The sequence below is a fragment of the Pempheris klunzingeri genome, chromosome 3 (genome assembly GCF_042242105.1).
Source record: "Pempheris klunzingeri isolate RE-2024b chromosome 3, fPemKlu1.hap1, whole genome shotgun sequence".
In the NCBI taxonomy this organism is placed as follows: domain Eukaryota; kingdom Metazoa; phylum Chordata; class Actinopteri; order Acropomatiformes; family Pempheridae; genus Pempheris; species Pempheris klunzingeri.
Window position 1 is genome coordinate 7,347,211 of NC_092014.1, and position 21,658 is coordinate 7,368,868.

Consider the following 21,658-nt stretch of genomic DNA (forward strand, 5'->3'; position numbering starts at 1 on the left):
CTGGTGCCTCCGCTCAGGTATGAGCACCCACAATATGTGTATCACTGGAAGTTTGTACCTTTATGTGTATAAGATGGAGAGTGTGTGTCAAAATTTTACTGGCCTTCCAGCTCGTCCAATCACACGGCACGCCTGCTTGGGACTCTTTTCAGTTTAAACCAATCGAACGGTGCCCTGTAGAGTCAGAACTGAGAAAACTGGCTAATCCACTGTTAAAGCTGTTAAAGACACTGACACACCTCTTTATCTTCCTCTCCCCCCTTTCATCTTTTTTCTTAATTATTTTCTCTACCATGTCTTCATCTTCACACCCCATCACCCACCAGATGGAACCATGTACATGTGTATAATTCTTTAATTCTTCACTCCTCACACTGCCTTTCTCCTTATCAGGGCTTCATTATTGACTTAAAAAGTGACAGTACAGCAGTTATGTGTAAACTTCTCTCTTCTTCGTCCTTGTCTTTTATCTCACTGTCTCTGTTTACTTAAACAGCAAACAGCCTTGTCTTTCCAGCTCTCCGTCACTCGTCCCATCCACACTAAGACAAGTGACTGATAGCACTTGAGGACCATTTGGAGATGAGTACTGTCAGTAACTTTAAGAAAGTGTCGGCTGTCTCCTGGTGCACGTTGGTCCAGGGATGGTTGTAAATTTTAATCCCCTTTAAAGGGTCAGTTAACTCAAATGAGTGATGTCCGGTTGTGAAGATCGCTTAGGCGCTCAACACATCGAAAAAACTAGGTGAAAAACTAATGATCTCATCACAAAGGCTCAATCAGTAGCTGCTTTCAGTTGCATCACATGATCTTCCTCAGCAGAAGTTTTCCCACGTTATGGATCTGTACAAATCCAAATGTCATATTCTTCCTCTTGTCAATGTTATCTTAAAAGCTGAGATTGAAAGTTCAGTGGAAACCAACACAAGATCCCTTTAGTATCTGTTTAGTATCTTGTTTCAATTTTCACTTATTGTAATTGTAATGAATTATGACCTCAAAAGGGAACTCCATTGGGGGCAGTGACCATAGACTGTAAGTAAGAAGTGGACGTAGCCACCATGGCGTCACCCATTGGTTTGTGACCTGCTGTTTTTAAACACCGAGTTTGGCTTTACAGGCATCGCCATCTTGGTTTTTTGGAACCAGACGGGATGTTCGTTCCACGAAGACCGCCTCTGATTGGTCAGTCATAACGTAGTCCGACCCTAAAGCATACACTGGTTTATCGTCTATTTTACTCTAATTTACTAAATGGACACCCTGCTGTGCTGAAGAAGACGAGAAACAAGTGACTGAGACCATAAACTCACTAATAAAATGTTTACTGAGGTAATAAATCCAGTGACAAGTCAAGTAATTTTCTCATTGACTTCCACTCAATCGGACTTCTTTCTGTAATGAGAGTCGCCCCCTGCTGGCAATTTTAAAGAATGCAGGTTTAACAGGTCACAAAGTTGTACCTGTAAACCGACAGTGATGTCACAGTGTCCTGGAGTACACTTGTACGTCACAGCAAACCGCTAGAATTTGATTTTGCTCCACAAACAGGCTGTAATATCTAAACTGCATCGATGTGTTTTTCCACTTGGTTTTCTTTTGTTGTTTTTTGAAATCTTGCTTCAGTAAAAGTTGGAACAAAGTTCACTGTGAGCTCTGTGGATTATTTAGAGTAACTGGATACTCTCTCTGGATTGGCAAGTTGCTGCTAAAGGCTAAAGGTATTTTTCTCAAATCTGTGAGCACCACAAACTAAATTACAGTCTAGAGCAGATGTCTAAAAAAAACCTGGACACACAAAAACAACGCTGCCTGCATGACTGTGTACCACTAGAAGGTTGAACTGACCCTTTAAAACAAACATCACATAAATTATAAGCTGCAGTTAAAACACTGACAGAAGACTGTTCTGCTTTTCTTTTTTTATTAAACTTTTTACATATATCTATGAGTATTGAAGAGCACATGAATAAAGTATGTTTTCATAGTTGGGCGTCAGTCGTGTTTAATGCTGCATGTGTGTGTTCTCCGTCAGAGTGTGTGTGAGCTCAGGGTTTGGATCCCAGTTTGCCAGCAAATCACTGAAGTCCGGCTGCGTGCCGTCGAGGGCGTGTGTGTTGTGGTGGTGTGTGAGCGGGTTGTAGTGCATGTGTGTGTTGTTGTCTGTGTGTGTGCTGTCCTGTGAAGTGGTGTCACTGTTTGTCTGCGTGGCATCAGGTGTGTTGTTGAAACTGATCAGAGAGCAGCAGGGGATCGGCTCAGTCCAGAAACTGAGCGGCAGATGCCTCTTGATCATGGGTTGGCTGCGGCCCTCACTCGGGCCCCTGTGGTGGAACAGTTCAGCCAGGGGCCCCAAACCACTGTTGCCCTTAGCAACCCCGACTCCTTGATCATCAGCGCAAGTTGCAAAGCTGCTTTCTTGCTCCTCTGGACTTCCTGCTCTTGCGATTTTCAGCAGGTCATCATAGTAACGCAGACGTCCGCTGGTTGTGACAGAGACCGTGTCGCTGTAGATGTCACAAGCTTCTTGATCACCAGAGCAGCGACCAAAATATCGCTGGACGTCGCGGCTGATGAGATCTGCAAACCTCAGCAGCTGATTGGTCACATCCAAAGCGTAGTGGGCGGGGTTTAAGAAAACCTCTAAACATTCCTCCTCTTCCTCCTGAGCTTCACATTCTTCATCCTCCACCTCCTCCTCCTCCTCCTCATCCTCCTCCTCCTCCTCCACTTCTCTTTCTTTATCGTGCCTCACCACTGGCTTTTCCTCCAACTTCTCCTCTTTGTCTTCCTCGCAGGGAGAGTGCTGGAAAATCAGGGGGAAGTAGGCAGGAGTCGGGGCCTGGACGAGGAAGTTTCTGATGACGCCTGCAGCCATGTTGGCTTATAAAACCCTGAGGACAGAAGATAGAAAATAAGAACCGAACAAGAAAGCAAGCTGTCGACAAAATAAAAAATTGGAAATTGGTTGGAAACGTTTCAATACCTTGAGCGCAGTGAGCCTCCAGGTGAATCTGTGCTGAAGTCTGAGGGAAGGTCTGGCCTGGGTCATTGATGGATCCACTACTGTGCATGTGTGTGCGTATGTAATACTGGTCTGTCAGGATTGCCACTGTATATATACCTCAGCACGCGAATGCAGGCGTGTGTCTCCTGTCGGATGAGGCAGCTTCCAGAACAAATATTTGCATGCCGGATTGGCCAAACACAGTTTGTTTACTTTATCACTGGGCAACCGGGGAGGGGGTCCAAGGCTAATGGATCCTCTGCTAGGGGATGATGAAGAGCTGTTATACACACACACACACACATCATTGCTTTTTTCCGTCCCTGTTATCATGCTAGTTAAAGGATAAAAGAGCATGAAATCAAATCATATGCTGTTTTGACTTCTAAAGGGGAACACTCTGAACTGACATCAGAGATACGGAACAACCCAGTCAGACATGAATCATCTCAAAACACTACACTGTTTTTTAAGAGGGACGTGACATCAAACTCACCAGAGTCAACCACGTCAACCTCCCAAACTGCCAATCCTTGTCATCAGCTGTATGCTCAGACACACCATCAGTTTTACTTGTGGCTATTGACTGACTCTCCTAAAAACTCAGGGGAGACAACAGATCCAGTGGAAGAGCAGAACAAAGCGCCCTTGAGCAACAAACTGCTCCAGATGAGCAAATTAGCACTTTGCATAGTGGACCTGATAGCGTCATTTTACTTTTACCCATTGAGCTTGGAGGGTTTACCTAAAGATTAAAGGATAAAGCTTGTATTATGTTGTGTGTGTTTTTTGTCTTTTTTTGGACGATAAATCTAAAACACAAACCCAAAAATGTGTCAGACCATGTCCCAATACTTCCCCACCCTCTCTGTGGCCAATTAGCTCCAACCAAATATCTAATTTCCTAAAACAGCTGAGCACTGTAGTTTTTTTTTAGCAAATATTAATCAAACAGGGCTATGTAGTACACTTGTTGGGGACTACTTTCAGGGGAGGATTAATACACATTCAGTGGTCTAGTGAGTGTTTTCAGCACCAGGAAGGTGTATGTGGGATTGACTCAAAATAAACTACAGTACCCATGTTCATCATAATGAAGGAACATGTCACTGTGCAACAGTGTGACTCATTGATGTATTTTTAGAGGTTTTGGAGCAACAGTGGAGCTCTACAGCACAGAGAATTAAACTTACACCAGGCCGCAGCTACACAGACAATACTTGTTAAGAAGGATCCATTCTTTGATCTTTTTGTTTGCTGGGAAAAAGGAAAATATAGAATATTAACCTTATCTTTTTAGAGTGGTACAGTATATCTTAACACACACTTGACTTCCCAGAAAGATTACTTTGATGATTAATTTTGCCCAAATGTCCCGATGAATCCTTTAACCTCTTGTAGGGCAGCTTTATAAAAAAGAAACATATGTATGTAAATGTCATCTCTTATGTAAATGTGCTGTCTTGGATGATTACGTGTGGAGACATTTTCAGTTTATTTTTAGCTCTCTACTTCATCAGTTGTCTGAACATGTAAAATTCAACAAATATAGACAGTAAACATTGCAAGTCATAAATAAATATTTACTTGGGTTTAAACAAATCAGTTTTTGTTCAGATAATGAGATTTTAGGAGCAACTGTGCTCTGTTTGTTACAACTACTGTATCATTTCCTATTTCTTTCTTACAAACACAAAAAATGAGTGCAAACTTACCAGATGTGCCGTCTCAGCTGAACCGAAACTTAATTTGTATGTTTTATCATTTCACCCTATGAAAATATTTTAAAAGTCTTTCACAGTTTTACATTTATTGCCTTTCCTCAACATGTAACTGTCAATATTTATGAGATCTTAGGAATCAATGAGACATTTATTACATTTAAAATCAAGTGCAGTGGATTTGAGCAGCACAACATTTGTGAGTGTCACGTTGCTTTTGGGAGATAGAGCCATGCTAGTTTATTTGACTGTAGCTAACACAGAAAAGACTAAACTAAATCCAGCTCTCGGAGTGTTATTGCATGTACAGCACATAAGGCATCGGTGCTTTTGCATGTATATAAAACATTTGATGATTTTAAGTGTCACTGATTAAATCCCACACTTCACCAGATTTTACTGACCTTTACAGACATCTGTAGCTCTGTAAACATGTGCCTGTGCTTCTGTTTATATGTGCATGGTGAGCATTAATGTGTGTTTGTGTGTTAGTGTGCATGTGTGTGTGTGTGTGTGTTATCAGGACACCCTGACTCCCCTGGCCTGCCTGTCATCAGTATCCAGGCTTCTGTGTTGATTTTAGGACTAAAGATCAATAGCGGCAATATGTCAGCTCTCAAGAGCCTGACAATGAATTACACACGCTTTTAGGCACAGAAGCACATGGACACACACACACACACACACACGGATTTGTCTTGTATGTGACATTCATCATAACAATTTGAGTATATAAGTTAGTTAAATCAATCTTACAGGCACCAACTTCTTGAAATGATTAATATTTTTAATATTAATCATTTCAAGATTTCAATAATTAATAATTATTTTTTCAAGTTGCAGTTTGCTCAAAAAAAACTGCAAGGCAAAACATTAATTATAAGTCCACAGTCATTTAAACAGTTTCCATGATCAGTCTCAGGTCTTTTAATATCTGTTCTCAAGCTTTGCCAGAACCTGGTGATCTGGTTTCCATCATCAGGCCACTGCAGGTTCGTCCTGGAGCGTTTTGAGGATGGTCTCTTTGTCAATGGGCTCCAACAGAATCAGCACAACAGCGTCTTCATTTGGGTCAAACAATCCAAAATGGGTGTAATCCAGCTTGTACTCGCACCATTAACTCCTAACAAAATGCTGACAGAGAACAAACAGAGTTCTGTGACTCTTTTTTAATGGCGTCCATGATGTCCCAGATCCAGATAAGAATTGGAGACTTGGTGGCCAGTAACAAGTCTCAGGCATACTGTGAAACATATTTCCATTCGAGTCGATGTTTTTAAGCTTATCTAGCTTGGTGAAGAGCTGGCTGTTGATTTTATCAGCATGTGATTCCTGTTGATAATGTGCCATCGCACATCATCTGGCTGAGGGCCAGATCACTGAAAAAGTTGTCACTGATGTCCATGTGCTCCAGCTGTGAGAGCTGCACAGACGTAAAGATAAGGAATGGCAAACGACCCAAACATCCTGCTGCATTGGCTCGCAGATTCTGTCCATCAAAAATAACCTCTTTGGAGGACAGAACAGTTTTCTCCTTTGTGGCTCAGAGAAAACAAAGCAGCCTCTCCTTCCAGCCAACATGGTGATATTATCAGTGTCAGTGCAGCACAAGATGCAGTATTTCAACATCTACTTTCCTTCATCAACACTTGGTTTATAAAAAAGGTACTTGGAGAGCAAATAGCCAGACTGCTATTAAATTTGCTGATAATCTCCTGAGGATAAATCCAAGGAACAATTTAAATTTTCTTCCTAAATCCTTTATTAAATTGTTATGGACATTTGAGATCTATTTCAGGCAGAGATAAATTTGATTAATGATAATAAAAAAATGTCACAAGATGTATGACTCAACTTATGAAAACAGTCTTCACTGACTTTGGTGATTTTTATTTTGGAAAGTCCAGCATTTCAAATCTCGGCCTGCTCTTACCACAACAGATTTTAAGCTACATTATGGGAAATCATCATGTTGCGTTATGGTTTGTTTCCCCTTTCCGTACATCAGAATCAAATCAAATGTAGGATTCAGTGTTTCAAAGTAGGAATTTATAAATCAGAATCTCTCAGCTTGTGTGTTTCAAGCCTCCTGACTTAGAAGAAGTTAAGAGTAATTTAGAATAAAATCCTGAGGCAGGGGCATCTTTAGTTTGTGGTCTGTATGTAGTTTATATGAACGAAGGGCTCATGAAAAGCGCTGGTTACCTGCCGCTTTGATTTTCTTTGGCATCGCTTTCAGAAAACAGCAGATCAGCCAGCAAATGTAAGTTTGAGAAGTTTCACCGAAAGCTTTAAACCTGTGTTCTGAAGAGCATAAAGAAATAAAGAAAGATGGAGGTCAAGTACAAAACCTTTTTTTTTTTATTTTCTATGATCAAAACTGCAAAACATCTAGAAAAATATACAACAAATGCTTAACCTTTCACAACATTTAACATTTGAAAATGGGAACATAAAAGAAAAGGAATATTCACATTTTCCCCATTAATGATAAAAGAACATTCATTTTTATTTCCTTTCTTTTACATATCAATGTTTTATATGCTTGCAATAATTGTTAAGGTCTCTCGTTTAGTTTTTTTTTTCTTTCCTTATTTTAAACATCTCCACAGTAGCCGGAGTCGTTGGAGAGCTGTGAGTTGGAGCTGCGGTTGGAGGAAGAGTTCCATATGTCCAGGTTCATGTGCGGGCCGAATGGGTTGAAGCTGGAGTACTGGATGGGTGCGCACCTCCCCTCTGGCTCCCGGCTGAAGGGAGAGTGAGGTGGGGTGATGGGGGACATCGGGGCCGATCGCTCAGGCTGGAAGTGGCTCTGGTAGGGCTCGCTCTGGGGCGTCCAGATGGATCCGAACAGACTGGACATGGGGGAGAGGCTGCGGGTACCCGAGAAGTATGGCTGTGGAGGACAGGGAGAGATGGTGTTAGCTGCTCCAGCTGGTTTGTGTGCTCAGGAGCTCCTGTCCAAAGCTGTCTAAAGAGGCCGTTTCCACGTGTTGTATTTCCATGACATTTTCTAACCTTATCTGCCACCGTGCTCTGCTACCGTCGGCCATGTGGCTGCCTGTTCCCTGCGGTGATGACCTGGCTGTCATTTCTCAGCTTTTTAATCTCGTCTCTCCTTTTCAGCTAAAATAAAATGACCTTCCTGCCCTAGTAAAGACGGCAAAGTTTCCCCCCATACTCAGCGAAAAAAAACAATCACCTCTTTAGGGGTCGTAGGGACTGCTGGTTAATATAAGACATGTGCTCTGTTATTGGACGCCCGCTCTGTCGTTTCCTGCCCATTTCTACAATGTTAAACTCTCAAAGGCAATCGTTTTAAAAAAATCATTTTAACATTACCTCTAAATCCACCGTGAGGACACAAGTAGATGTCACATGCTACTGATTTTCTAATTTGGGAATGTATTCTATGGTGCTGTCATTTTTTGTAGCTTTGGATTACTCACTAAATTCCCTTTTACAAAATGTGATTCCTCAGTGTTTGATGTCCGTTTTTAAACATCTTAACACAGTTTTGCTACAGTTATTACCCTTTGATATTAGCATTAAGCCCAACAGATACTGGGGTTTTAGTTCACAATTTTAGACCAATATTTGAGAGTAAAAAAATTAAAAAACTATATGTATGAAAATAAAATGAGTGTCTTCTTTAAAATTTCTGATATTATATCAGCCATTTGTAACAAAATACTTGTATTTATTTTTCTGGCGTATGTATCTCTTAATTTTAATTAAAAAAAAACCAACAGATTCGTCCTGAGGTAGAATATTTTTCAGTTGTTAATAAACTTAAACTGATGAAAGCAACAGTAAATATGACGGCACTGTTAAATAAATTATTATGAAAAATATAAATTCAAATTCAAAGTCAACAAACATGTTAAAATAAAATCCGGGAAAATATAGAACAACCATGTGCTGCAATGTCAAAATACACGCTGGCGCTGATGTGCTGCATCTTTGATAATTTCATCTCACAGTCACGTTATTCTGCCATTTGAATAACAGTAGAAAAACTGAGTGCAACACTGCACAGCTGTGCAAAAAGGAGAAGCAGCAAACGAAAGAAGCACATAAAGACTCACTTTCAGTAAGACACGGTCTTTTAAACCAGACACTCTTGTTCCTCATTTCAGCAGAGTGATGAAAGTACAAAAGCTGATAACGTCCTCTAAGAGTGTCAGAAGCCACTGGCGTCTCTAATGTCCCTCTGTGTGCATCAGAATGACACAACCATGTAAAATACACTGTTTTACACCAAATCGTAATATTTGCATCGCAGGTGTCTTCTGCAGTCAAAGGCCTGGTAGCAGATTAATTAGGATCTTTATCATCCTGGTGCTAATCACAGGCTTCGTGCAGCAGCTTGCTTTCTCATTGGTTCACGTTAAACACTCACATGCCTGTTGTGTGTGTGTGTGTTGTAATGCAACAATGAAAGTGCTGTGGTTAAATGTAACTCGATCAAGTTGAGTAAGCAACTGTTATTCCCTTTTTGTTTCCCCGATATGTGTTCTGTAATTAGTGTTAAAATAGCCCCAGTGTAACTAAAGTTTTAGTCTTGTTATTACTTCACATTGTGACCCTTCATTAACAGCACGGTTTTAACTGTGATCTTAACAAAACCTACTACATTCATTTTTTAATTTGCAGACTACACAACTTTAAGGACTTAACGTACATCTACATTTAAGTGCGTTGCTTGGGGGAAATAAACTTCTTGTTATTTGATTTATGTGCATGAAGTTGGGCCATATTAGTCAAATTTCCTATGACATTCTTTTTGACTCAAACCTTTCATGATGACAATGTGAGGTAGTATTCTGGGGATTATTTCAGAAAGAATAATCATTAAAAAAAACAGACATGATGGCACAGCTGGTGGAGATCTTTCATTTCACTATTATAAATGAAATAGTACTATGTTTTTTTCAGTTCACTGTGATAGTGAACTGAAAAAGATATAGTACTTTTGTGAACCAAGTGTGTAGTGTCAATACTACAAACACTTGTGGTTATTAGTTGGTTTTAGTTTAGAGTGAGTTATACATCTTTGGATATTGGACTGTTGGAGATGTCACACTGAAAACCAAAACAAGCATTTTTCACTATTTTCTGACACCTCATAGAGAAACAGGACAATAATCTACAGATGTAATCCATAATGTAAATAATCGTTAGTTGCAGCTCTGCAGCGTAGCTCTGAGTTTACTCCCTCTGATGGTTTCAACTATTAGGCTTTATTACTGTGTCTTACCTTGCTGCCCACACAGGCTGCTGTGTCCCAGCTTGAGGGCGATTCCTGAGGCTGTTCCTCACTCCAGCTGGTCTGACTGCCGTGTGCATGCTGGCCCTCCTGACTGGGAAAACCACTCGGAAATGTTCCATTACCTATGAGATGATCAGAGACAACAAAGGCTAAATATGAACCCAGAGAAACATTAAGGAAGCAGAGTCAAGGCTGGTTCCAGAAACACTTCCTATGCCATTCTAGGTCGCTTCTTCTTTTTTCATCTTTTCTACGCTGTAACTGTATGTTAAAACAGAAAAACTGCACGTCAGCTTGTACCTATGTAGTTGCTTTCCTCACAGTAGGTGTAGGGACTGTTGCAATGGCTGTTGGCATTACTCCAAGTAAACCTGTGGGAAACAAGGAAACATTTGATCCAATGGTTAAAACACTTTACCACAGCGATTAGAAGGGAATTATTCAAACTGTAAGCCAGTATCAGTTATGCTTATGCTAACCCTGACGTTTGTTTAAGCAGTTAAGGATGCTGTTTGCACAGAGGGCCAGAGGTTTTAGTTAAATACACACAATGACCACAGCGGCACAGTCGTTCTGATTTAAGAGATTAACATTAGAAAGTTATTTCTATTTTGTCACAAAAAGAGCAACTGGAGAGGACAGACTTTTTTGCGGCTCTTGGAGGCTGAATGGCACCCAGGAAGCTGACAACTGAAGAGCCAAACATAATGCTGCTGTGGCTAATGTTAGCAAACTGTTTCCTACTTTCACATCCAGCAACCGCATTCATTTGGATTCATGTCAATGACAAATTTAAGTCCAATATTCACTCTCTCGTTAGTTCTGTTTCACTTTCCACCAACTACTGAGGTTCCTCAGATTGATTGTCCAACTTTCTTCCTCAGCACCACTAACTATGTCTCTGTGCTCTTTGGTGCTGAATTTGAAGCCCCAGTGAAGGCTGCATCATGGGTGAGGACCGAGGAGCTCCTATTTAACTACATCAAAAAAATGCTGCTGTAGGCCTGTCTATTCAAAACCATGTCATCTTTGTCTTTTAAAAAGCAGCAATATACCTAATGTAAGCTAATGTATTGAGTTATTTTGTACTCAAACTGTTGTACTATTGTAAGATTCTGTGTATTCACCTGCTTGCTGCAACCGTGCTCTCCAAGTCATTAACCTAATAATTCCCCAACTCTATATTGCACTCACATCAGGATAAATGAAGTTATTTAAAAATAAAGTTGTGCTAATACTGCTATTGCCACATTATTGAGAATTAATGTAAAAAGTTATTCGCAGAGTTTCACCAAATGTGCATTCGAACACCTACCCATTGTACGGTGCGGTGGTTGCTGGCTGAGGTATGTAGGGCAGAGCTTCGGTGGCGTTGTATCTGAACTCGTTGGTGAGGGGGATGGAAGGAGCTGACCACGTCTCTTCGGGCAAATACTGACCTGTCAGATCTGAGAGAGCACATAGAAACTTTCCATTAGAAATCAGAGGTAATGAACAAAGCTTTTTTTATTGACAGGTGTTTAAAAGAACGCTGCAATACTGTATGAATTTACTATGAATGTCTTTACCCATGGTTCTGTCTACTCCGGCAGCAACAGCAGCAAAACTGGGGGCAAAGCTGGGCGCTATGGGGTCTGGGCTTTGGCACTGGTCTTTACGGTACAAGCTATTCATGCTTAACAGAGAAAAGGCAAATGTCAAACAGGGAACAGATAAAAACACAATCTTACATCTTCCAGAAGTTCTCTTCAAGCAACGGTAATTATAATCTGAGGTTTGTTTCTATTTGTTAGTTATGTTTTTGTTTACATTTTTTTGTTTTAGTATGCATACTTTGTTTAAGTATCAGTACAATCCACACAAAGAATACATTTCACATTGTTTCTTTAAAACCAGATTCTTACACATTGACACTGCTGACAATCACTAACAAAAGACAAAAGCACATTTCTGTGGAGGTTCCTTCATCAGAGCCAGTTCTTCTATCCAGTTGAGTGAGTGTGTATGTGTGTGTGCTTGCTGAGGTACCTGAGAGCCTTGTAGTTTGTGTTCATGGTCTGGTAGCAGTCTCGCTCTACTGGGTAGACACCGTACTGCAAAGAATCCCCTATGAAAACCAAAAAGAAAAATATTTCACAATTCTCATCTGTGATAAAATAACTTTTTTCTAAATCATGATCATGTACTTTATTGTGGGAAATTCTAGAACTTATCAGTGTGTTAATGGTTTTCCTCGATAAGGTAGTGCACAAGTGTGCCTTACTTTTTCTAGATGAGGTAGTGCAGGCGTGTGTTCGGGCACTGGGGTCTTTGTCTCCCTCCATGCTGCTGGCGCTGCTCCAGCTGCCCCAGCTCCCTCTGCTGGCCCTCACGCTGCCCGACGAGCTGCCGGAGTCTGAGCCCGACTCGCACACTCCGCCACCACGCCGCTCTGTGGCACACTTCCGTCGAGTACGAGTAGGACACGCACCTGCTGCACATCAACAAGGGCAGTGAGATTAAAATCGAGTGTTCAGCTATTGTTGATTTGGTAAAGCGGCAGAGAGCTGTGGATGCCCACCGTTGTGTTTGAGGGGGCTCTCGGCACTCAGTCCAGGCTTTGGTACTTCTGACTTGGAGGTGTTGCAGCAGCGGTTCCTATTACGGGTTCCGCTGACGTTACGGTCCCCTGTTTTCCAATCAGGTTCTTTCTCCCTCTCTGGCATCACAACAACATTGTGTTCAGGAGCACTAGGGCAGAAATCAGACAGAAAAAATTGTTGAAGCTCCTTTTTCACATTTCAGATATTACACAACAGAGACCAGAATCGTGTCATATAAATGCAAACTGATGCATGCATGAAAATATAAGTAAAGTGAGGTCTACCTGGAGACATTTTCTGTCTTTCTGCGACTCCTCTTTCCCTTATTATTTCCTGCTGCAGTGACAGTCTCTGCGTTCTGTGTTTTCTTTTTCTGGCCTTTGCCGTCTTCTCTCAGCTAGAGGCAGAAACAGATACAGGAATGACAGTTGCTTTTTAAATTGAAGCCATTAGATTATATGCACTGCAAGGTGCCGGAATCAATTGGAGAGACATATTTAACTGAATCAGCACTGCACAGTACATTTCAGCACTCTCCTTACCTCCATTTCAGAGCTGTCCCTTTTCTCAGAGTCCATCTTCTCTACATAGGGGTCAGTGCAGCTCTTCTCTACAGGACTGCACACTAACAGGCCTGGTCTAGGTCCTGGAACCAATGTGACGTTATCTGGGAAACCAGCAGGCATTTCCATAGGAAACATAACCGCTGCTGGCACTGTATCTTCTATAGTGCTGTGTGGGTCTTCTTTAAATTCTGCAGGTGTCTTTTTATCCAGCTCACTGATGAAAGCTGGTTCGTTATTGTTACAGACATCAGGGTCTGGTGTCAGGGGAGGGTCCGGTGTAAAGTCTTCATGCTCCTCATCCACAGTTGCTGCAGTGGATGAGGACTTGTATTTGGTGTAATAGAGTGAAACCTTGTGTTTCTTCTGTGGTTGGGACGGGGTGATTGAAGGCCCTCTCTTTGAGGTTTGAGGCCGCTGAGAGGGGCTATTGGCCCAGGCTAGAGAGCCACGCCCCTTACCTTTGTCAGAGGTGTGACAGGTGTCCACAAAGCTCTTACAACTGCCCTTTGTTTTACTGCACAAACAAGACACAGACATGACAGATCTGAGTATTGTAACACCAGAAAATTGAAAATTTCCACTCGCAAAATTTGTCTTCATGCAAATAATACTTTACAGTCTCTGAAAAACACTGGACGTACTTTACTCCATTGGGTGTGATATTATTGACAGGGCCATTATCACGGGACAGGGCAGAGTTGTGGTTGCTCCTGATGCTGGGTGTGGAGAACTCATTCAGGATGTACTGGGCCTGATGGAAGGCCATCAGACACACACCAAACAGGGAGAAGCTGAAAATGACCAGATCAGAAAAAAAAACCAGTTAATATCAGAGAATCTGAAATTATGTTACGCCTCATATACACACACCCAAAAACATAAAATAATAACATGCTGGTGTGAATGGTTCAACCAATAACAGAATAATCTTTATCTAATAAAAATATCAAATTCTAACCAGAAATTCTCAATGTAGAACGATCATAAGAGATTTTAAGCTTTTTTTACAGTCATTTTTTGGTAGAAAAAACAAACAAAATACTATTACAACACAGATTATTTCTACATGTTAATGATTAAACAATTACTTAAATGCACTAACCATGTGAAGATGAGGGTGACCACCCAGAAAGTTTCCTCCCAGCTGGGTCCAGGGACCACCTGAGCGCAGAGAGGCAACATGTGGTGGGGCAGCGTCACATTGAGGGTGAAAGGGAAAGAAGTGCCGCGGGATGTCATTAGGGTGAGGTCCCGGATCACCCAGGATGAGGTGAAGTCTGGGGTGAACCTGAAGACACAGGCAGAGAGAGACAGTGAGAGATGGAGAAATGGGCATAAAAAGAGTGAAGGGGAGGCGGACCATGATAATAAAAAGGAAGAGAGAGAGGTATAAATAGGACATATTGTGCAAAGATGTAAACGAGGAAAGGAAGAAGTAGAAAATAAGTCACCAGACATTGGCAGTGCCACAGGGAAATGATTTCAATACTCAGTGGCAGTAAAATAGATATCCACTAAAGCAGGCTGAAGTTCTACTTACGCAATCGTGATCTCAGAGGAAGCGTTGTGGTCCAGACTGAAGGAGCGACACTGCAAGACCTCAAAGCCAAATCCCTGACACTTGTATCCATTTATGTTCATCGACATAACTGTCAGAGGAAGCTCTCCTGCATTCTCCACCTTGAAACTCTTTCTGACGGCGAAAAGTGGCTTGTTGATGCGGAGGCCTACGAGTGACAGGCAGAGTGACAACGTTTAGCCATGTGTTTGTTCGACTGCCTTATCTAAACTTTATTACTTAACAGTCATATAGTGCGATTAAGTTTAAACATTAATCTCACCGTCGCGACACTCCATTAGAGTTGACTGTGGAACGTTGAAGCGCAGAGAGGCTCCTGGGCCGGGCAGTTTACCGCCGACTCTCAGCAGCTCTTTGGCCCCGCGGCCCTGAACCGTCATCATGTCAAACACTGTCAAGTTGTTCCTGAAACAGTTAAAAAGAGTGTTTGACAGAAGCTACATTACACTTCGTGTATTCGATAAAAAGCTGCTTCAATATCAAAATATTAGCACGATAAAGGAACCTCGGGATTCCAGCATATATTCTTATCATTTTTTTCTTTTTTTTCAAACTGTTAATGTTTTCAGAGTTGCTGTGATAGATACTGTAATACACTACAGCAGGAACGCAGAAGACTGGAAATTAGTAGGCAATGGACAATTTTTAAGGATGGCATTTTGACATGTGTGAAAACACCAGACATAAATAATAGAATTGATCATTGGTTGAACTCCATTTAGCTTTCACGGTCCTAGTATTGTGCATGCTGGCTCACTGTCATGGCTCACTGGGAGACTTGAACAGAATAGAGCCATTGTAAATGTTATTAATAACACCTGTACTTTTTTTCTACTATGACACCCACTAAAGTCAATATGTTTGCTGTGAAGAAGACCTTTGAAGTTCATTGGGAAACATCTCTTCCAAACTTCGAACATTCCCCACCATTATGAAACCTTCATACACATACTGAAAAGACATGACCAAACGCATCCTACTAATAATGGTCCATACCTGATTATGAGAATGGTAGTGGTGGGTTTGTGTTCAGAGGGAGTAAAGACCACAGCAACTTCTCTGGCCTCCCAGGGCTGCAGCAGCAGACGCAGGACACCCTGTCCTTTTAAGTCTTCTCTATGCTCCCCCGTCTGTTCGCAAATATACAAGAAAAGGAGGGAAAGGTTTAGAGAGACAGAGCAAATTAGGTAAGACTGAAGCACAACAGGAGTGATAGTGCTGTCCATTTAATGTTTAATGAATCAATGAAGTTAAATAAGCATTACATGTTGGGAGCCAAAGACAACAACAGTACCACAACTTTATTTCCCAGGAGTGTTCTCAGGATTTACCTTTGGGGGAGACGCCAACAGAGAAAACTCTGTAGTGCTGATGTTGACAGAAAGCGGGCTAATATTAAACCTGCCAATCAAAAGAGAGAAAACAATTTCAGAAATCAACAAAAGGGACATGCAGGAGCAGCTCCACACAGCTGCGGAACAAAACACCTGTAGTTGAATAATTTCAAACCAATTCAATTCAATTGTATTTACTGGCAAGAAAATCTTACAAACAATGTTGCCAAAGCATCAACAAATAAAGAAATAAATATCCTATATCTATATCCTCTAATTCTGAGCAGTATTAAGCATACACTCTTTACAGCATACCATTTGGTTAGAAGGTCCAGAGCCTCCAGGGGGGCAGGATATAGAGAGAGGATTCGAATCTCTACAGAAACCACTGAAGAAGAAGGATTCTTCAGCGTGAACGTCTTCACCTGAAATAAACAAAGATAAATGATTTCTTTTTGCTGCAGATAAAATAATCCCAGCATTAAAAATGTTAATAAGTGTTACCCACCTTGCTCTCATTGACAGGTGTAGCACCAAAGTCCAGAGGAAAGGACGTCTCTACAGGGAGTCTGGGCCACCTGAGAAAACAATGGTGTTTCCATGATGAGTTAATGGTCTGCAGCGATGGATTACAAAACACAGACTGGCATGAAAAAGAAAGCTGTGAGTTGCATTTAAGACAGACCTGCAAGGCAGTTTGTCTTTGTGGCTCTGCCATCGTGAGCAGAGCTCAGCTGCCAGTTTGCTGTCTATGGCCCAAGACGTGGGAAAAAAGTCTGGGAGGAGGGAACGCTGCCACTCTGAATGACCTGATGGGACATCAGAGAAATAAAAATATTAACTCAACAATAAAAAAACTCAGATTATAGCTTTTTCTCTCACACAAAGGGATTTCTCACCTGTGTCAGACAGTCTCACTGGGCAAGGTCGTCCACACTCCCGCTCCGCCTCAAACACCACTTCCCCCTGCTGAAAGATACATTATCCATTACCACATGTGATCCTGTGTGCTCAACCCCAACCCAACACACTCCTACCTAGCCACTAGAGCTGGTATTTTACCTTGAAAGGAGCAGAGTGAAAGTAAAGGGGTATGTGCAGGTCTGAGCCCAGGCTGGTATCCAGGCTTAGGGTGGACAGCTGGTTGACGTGCAGAGTCCTGCTGAGCAGCTTGAGGGACAGGATATGCCAGCAGCCCTGGGAAACAGTCAGTGGACCGCTGAAGTTCATCACCTGACAGACAGAGGGCAGCAGAGATATTAGTGTCCAATCCTGCCCTGAAATTGGGATCCTTATCATAATAGGTTAAGTGTAATGTGCTTTGCCAATGTCAGAATTCACTTGGCACGAACTACAAGAAGGTTTGCTGTAATCAGATCGGCTTCCTATCATTACTTGAAGCAGTGGTGTGTACCTTCATTACTCCCTGCAGCTTCTGTGAGAGGCTGGCATTTATCACAGTGAGGGGGAAGAGGAGGGAGTTTGTCAGCCACAGATCCACCTGGTCTGCACTGCTCTGTTTCACCTGGAGCAGGCTGAACAAATCCCCCACAGTCCGTCTGCAACAAAACACAATCAAAATTACACTGTAATAGTCAGTATCAGATGTTAATGATACTTACTGATGTATGTCTTCATCACAACAGAGTCAATACATCAATACATATGCGTACTTCCAGGTGCTTGTCACTCCTTATAACATTAGTATTTTCAAACAAAAGGACAGTTGAGCTTTACTTTAATTCTGATGGTTTCTTAGGACAACTTGTGTGTGAAATGGCAAAATGTCTCTACATTACCTGCGTGTGATATGCAGTCCAGGGAAGTTGTAGGTGGTTCCGTTTCCCAGAATTTTTAAACTGATGTGATTTCTGCATTTCCGTCCATGGCCTGGCAATGAACCTGACATAAGAAACAAGGCTCTCGTTGATATTCCAAAATATTGGGCTCAAATGCAATTTCAATGAAGCAATTATTATTTCTATTCACCTCTGCAGGCAAGTGCAGCCACTTCAGTGAAGTTTTTTGCTTCTGGTCTCAGAGGAACCTGATTAAACTCCAGGCTGGCCTCCACTTTTGATAGCACCTGCATATCCTGGGGAGATAAATCATCTTATCAAAGCCTATAAATTGCTACTGATAATACCCGGAATTTAGCAAAACAAAGAAAAACACCTCACCTTTACATAGAGCTTCTTGCCTCCAGAATTTAACATATAAACTCCTATCTTTGGTTCCCCTGTTAAAAAAAAAAAAGTAAAATAAAAACAGTGCATATACCAATCTATATTTTATGCTTTGTTAAGGTCTCCCTCATATTCTTATCTCATTAAGAGAACTTGCTGATATCTGATTGCCAGGACAGATACAGATTTCTTGAGCAAAGCTATGACTAACAGTGAAAAATACCTCCATGTTTATACAGTTATAATAACACCATACACCAAGTCACAGAAATAGTCTAATACTGTATGCAAGAAGTGTAACACAATTACAAGTTTTAAGACAGACAATGTTGCTTTCTGTGTTGATTCAACAACAAAGACAAAGCATGTGGGAGCACTCGTGATAAATCTAAATGAAAATTCTTTGTAGACACATGTGGCTGATTTCATTTGATCTTCAGTCAGTGTTACTCTGCAAAGTGAGACCAGGAAAGAACTCACGTCTTCCTATATTTCTCTCATCTGAGAGTTCTTTCAAAACGGCAGTAGAATCATTAATATCATCTTCTCCTTTTGTCGTGTTGCTTTTTGTCAAAGCAAGCAAGATCAAAAGAAAGCAAAAAGCTGTCACATGGAATTTCAGAGAGCCTCATTAAGTCTATCTCTAGCGTCAAAGTGCAAACACTACTTTAACCTTATGCACTTTTACGCTGATTGTGGTCCACCACAGACATGAGTCTATAAAATAAAGCTTTTACTGAGGTAATTTGAGCACAGGCTGATGAAGCAGCAATGCACTGGTGTAAAAAAGAATGTTTCTACTCTACCCACACTGAAATATCATTTTATCCAGACAAATCAGTCAGAACGGAGCTGTATGGCACCTTAAAGTGACACTGTCAACACTGCCGCATTCCCAGAGCTAATTTGCCTCCAGACATTGGGTCAGACAGTTCAAACAAACCCACCTACTGCAGCCTGCCCAGCAGTGGGGGCCACCAGCAGCACCAAAATGTGCTCAATGACGTAAGGCTTGAGCTTGTCCAGGTCAGTGGGCCGGTCACCACGCGCCGACAGATTAATCTGCAGACTGAGGCGTTCCTCACTCTGAAAGCAGGACCCCTGAGACAGGACAGGAAATGCATACCAGTCACACATCACATAGAATGAGAAGTATGAGAATAGAGAGAAATAAGTAATTTGAAGAGGTAAGAAACTCAGTAAACAGGAAAAGGAAATGATTACGATAAAGAAGACATAAGCAAAAGAGGGCATTTTAGATGTTAGACAAAAAGAATGTATGAATTTTTACAAATGAAGGAGTTGTTGAGGCGATGGTGGTGAGAAAATGGTGATGGAAAAGTATGAATTATTTTCTTTGCTGTGACAGAGTAACCAAACGCATGCTGTTACGGGCAAGAAATAGCCTACTACTACTACCCCCACCCTCCTCCTCACCCTGTGACTAACACTCTACTGAGGCTGACAAATCGGTACTGGGAGAGTGCAAATCTCACTGTAAACCAGGGCTCGTCTCAGAGGGTGAATCAGCACTTGACGACCTGCAGACAGATGCCCTGGCTTGGTGCCATGGGGGCTCAGGGATGCAATAGCAAACCTAATCCCCTGAAACCAAGGCTACTGCTAACTTTCTGTGAGGCTCATTTACTCTGTGAGCAGTATCGACACTGACCAAAGGCCAGTTATGGATTTTGTTAGGGAAGAGTAGAAGAAGAACTGAGGAGCAGGTGTTGATCTTGGATACGAGCCGCAGGTCACAGCTGAGACACTCATGCAACAGAATGTAAGGATGATTTCAGTTTGGATGATTAAGACGACATAGTTAAGTTGTCTGCTGCCGCTTCTTGCATCATGTTTTATTGCGCCACATGAGCACTCGGAGCTACGCATCAATTATAGAGTCTCTTGAGAAAGCAATTAAGAGTCTGGCAAGAGATCTTACTCTCCTCAGGGGTTCTGGGTAAACAGAAGGCGCTCCGATGATGAGCACAGATGTCTGTTTGAGCAGAAGGCCAGCTTGTCCAAAACTTAGGAGTGGGTGTGACGAGAGCAGCGAGAAAGTCTCGCTGCTCACTGTAAAGTGGGAACATACTAAAAACAGTGCCGGATCATTCATCATAAAAAATTAAGTACTTGGTTAAATTCCCTCCTTTGTACTTCTGTGTGTTTCTCCTCATACTCTTGACACTAGAAGGTCTTCACATTCATCTGCTGAAGTTTCTCAGCGTTCCCCTAAAATTTGAGTTTAAGAAATGCTCCTACAAGGATGATTCTGACATCTCAACTAGTTCGTAAGCCAGTCGTGGTCCAGTATGCAACCTGCATAAGTGTGATGTAGAAGCTCAAACCCTCCATGGCACACACAGTGAGATTTGACTTCACGGGAAAGTAGGAGCAGTGAATCAGAAGGTCATTTTAAGGATTTTCATTTAGCGAACTGAACTTTTTTGTGGAAAACCCACACAATTTATTAGCCCAAGTAGAGTATTTTGGTAAGTTTTAAAACATGTTTAGAGGGGATCTTTTAACAAATGTGACATAAATAAGTACCTGAGGATTGTTTAACAAACTCTTCGGTAAGCTGCACTCCAGGAGTAGACCCAGTATAGTGATGTTGGAAGCATCTTCCTGCAGGAGAAACAGGATGAGAATGAGAATACTTTATATAGGAACACTGGAAGAGGGTTGGGTGCTCATCTTCTTTCTTGTATATACTCAGGGTCCTCAACGATCAATTGCAACTACAATGCCACACTTGACTGAACTCTAGTGGTGCTAGCAAAGCACTGCACAGTATAGAAATTCAATACTTCAACAGAGCAGCTTCGGTTGGTTTAATCACTTAATGAGCAAATGAAAAGAAGCAGTGCGAGTGTCTACACTCACAGATCTGCAAACACAGTTCACTGAACAACTGAAAACTCTAGTTGTAAACTCCAGCAACCTATTAACATGGTTTAAATATTGCCCAGGTGACCACTAGTCTCAATACTGATCATGGTAGACCTCGCAAGGAGGTTAAAGGGGATCACCATTAAGCACATCCACATTTAACCCTGTATGTGACAAGCTGTCAGATATAACTCTAAACTCTCAACAACATCTACAAAAATCCAGTCACTTTATTACACCATCTAATGATCCTGGTCACATTTTACAGTGTTCAATCCGTTCTACACATAGTCAGGGCTGCTCTGTGCTAAATTCTAGCAAAAACTGGCACAGTGGTTATGTCTAAACTAGATTGAGCCCCCATGTTGTTTTGAACTGAATATCAATGGAGGGACTACCTTTCCCTGGACTTAATGATGAACCCTATGAGGATGATAAGCATACGGCAGAGGTGGAGAATGTTTTTGTTAACCATATGTTGAAACATGGGGAGCTTGCAGAGTGGACAAACGGCTGCAT

General features: G+C 41.7%; 2 protein-coding genes across 5 annotated transcripts in view; both read right to left on the bottom strand.

Moving 5' to 3' along the window:
- Window positions 1-1,927: 1,927 nt before the first annotated feature.
- On the bottom strand, window positions 1,928-3,075 carry LOC139199249 (protein PERCC1). The gene is made up of 2 exons (XM_070828294.1): window positions 2,987-3,075; window positions 1,928-2,894 (listed from the first exon to the last, which is right to left on the bottom strand). Exon 2 carries the CDS (start codon window positions 2,876-2,878, stop codon window positions 2,006-2,008), a length of 873 nt encoding a protein of 290 aa, XP_070684395.1. The 5' UTR covers window positions 2,879-2,894; window positions 2,987-3,075; the 3' UTR covers window positions 1,928-2,005.
- A 4,027-nt stretch (window positions 3,076-7,102) lies between these two features.
- Window positions 7,103-21,658, bottom strand: part of tmem131l (transmembrane 131 like) — a 31,678-nt gene continuing 17,122 nt past the window's right edge. The window contains exons 8-34 of one of the 4 annotated variants that reach the window (XM_070827534.1): window positions 20,798-20,875; window positions 19,195-19,348; window positions 18,242-18,300; window positions 18,051-18,156; window positions 17,861-17,963; window positions 17,476-17,620; window positions 17,124-17,294; window positions 16,961-17,027; window positions 16,747-16,870; window positions 16,570-16,639; window positions 16,377-16,486; window positions 16,059-16,128; window positions 15,724-15,857; window positions 14,990-15,132; window positions 14,689-14,875; window positions 14,251-14,436; window positions 13,790-13,939; window positions 13,125-13,662; window positions 12,867-12,979; window positions 12,561-12,730; window positions 12,264-12,470; window positions 12,029-12,107; window positions 11,569-11,675; window positions 11,316-11,448; window positions 10,301-10,371; window positions 9,989-10,122; window positions 7,103-7,624 (exon numbers count right to left, since the gene is read on the bottom strand). In XM_070827534.1, coding sequence (XP_070683635.1) covers window positions 7,325-7,624; window positions 9,989-10,122; window positions 10,301-10,371; window positions 11,316-11,448; window positions 11,569-11,675; window positions 12,029-12,107; window positions 12,264-12,470; window positions 12,561-12,730; window positions 12,867-12,979; window positions 13,125-13,662; window positions 13,790-13,939; window positions 14,251-14,436; window positions 14,689-14,875; window positions 14,990-15,132; window positions 15,724-15,857; window positions 16,059-16,128; window positions 16,377-16,486; window positions 16,570-16,639; window positions 16,747-16,870; window positions 16,961-17,027; window positions 17,124-17,294; window positions 17,476-17,620; window positions 17,861-17,963; window positions 18,051-18,156; window positions 18,242-18,300; window positions 19,195-19,348; window positions 20,798-20,875 — 3,909 coding nt within the window. In that variant the 3' untranslated portion in view covers window positions 7,103-7,324. Of the gene's footprint in view, window positions 7,625-9,988; window positions 10,123-10,300; window positions 10,372-11,315; window positions 11,449-11,568; window positions 11,676-12,028; window positions 12,108-12,263; window positions 12,474-12,560; window positions 12,731-12,866; window positions 12,980-13,124; window positions 13,663-13,789; window positions 13,940-14,250; window positions 14,437-14,688; window positions 14,876-14,989; window positions 15,133-15,723; window positions 15,858-16,058; window positions 16,129-16,376; window positions 16,487-16,569; window positions 16,640-16,746; window positions 16,871-16,960; window positions 17,031-17,123; window positions 17,295-17,475; window positions 17,621-17,860; window positions 17,964-18,050; window positions 18,157-18,241; window positions 18,301-19,194; window positions 19,349-20,797; window positions 20,876-21,658 lie in introns of all 4 variants that reach the window. The other 3 variants (XM_070827532.1, XM_070827531.1, XM_070827530.1) reach the window with 3 other exon arrangements.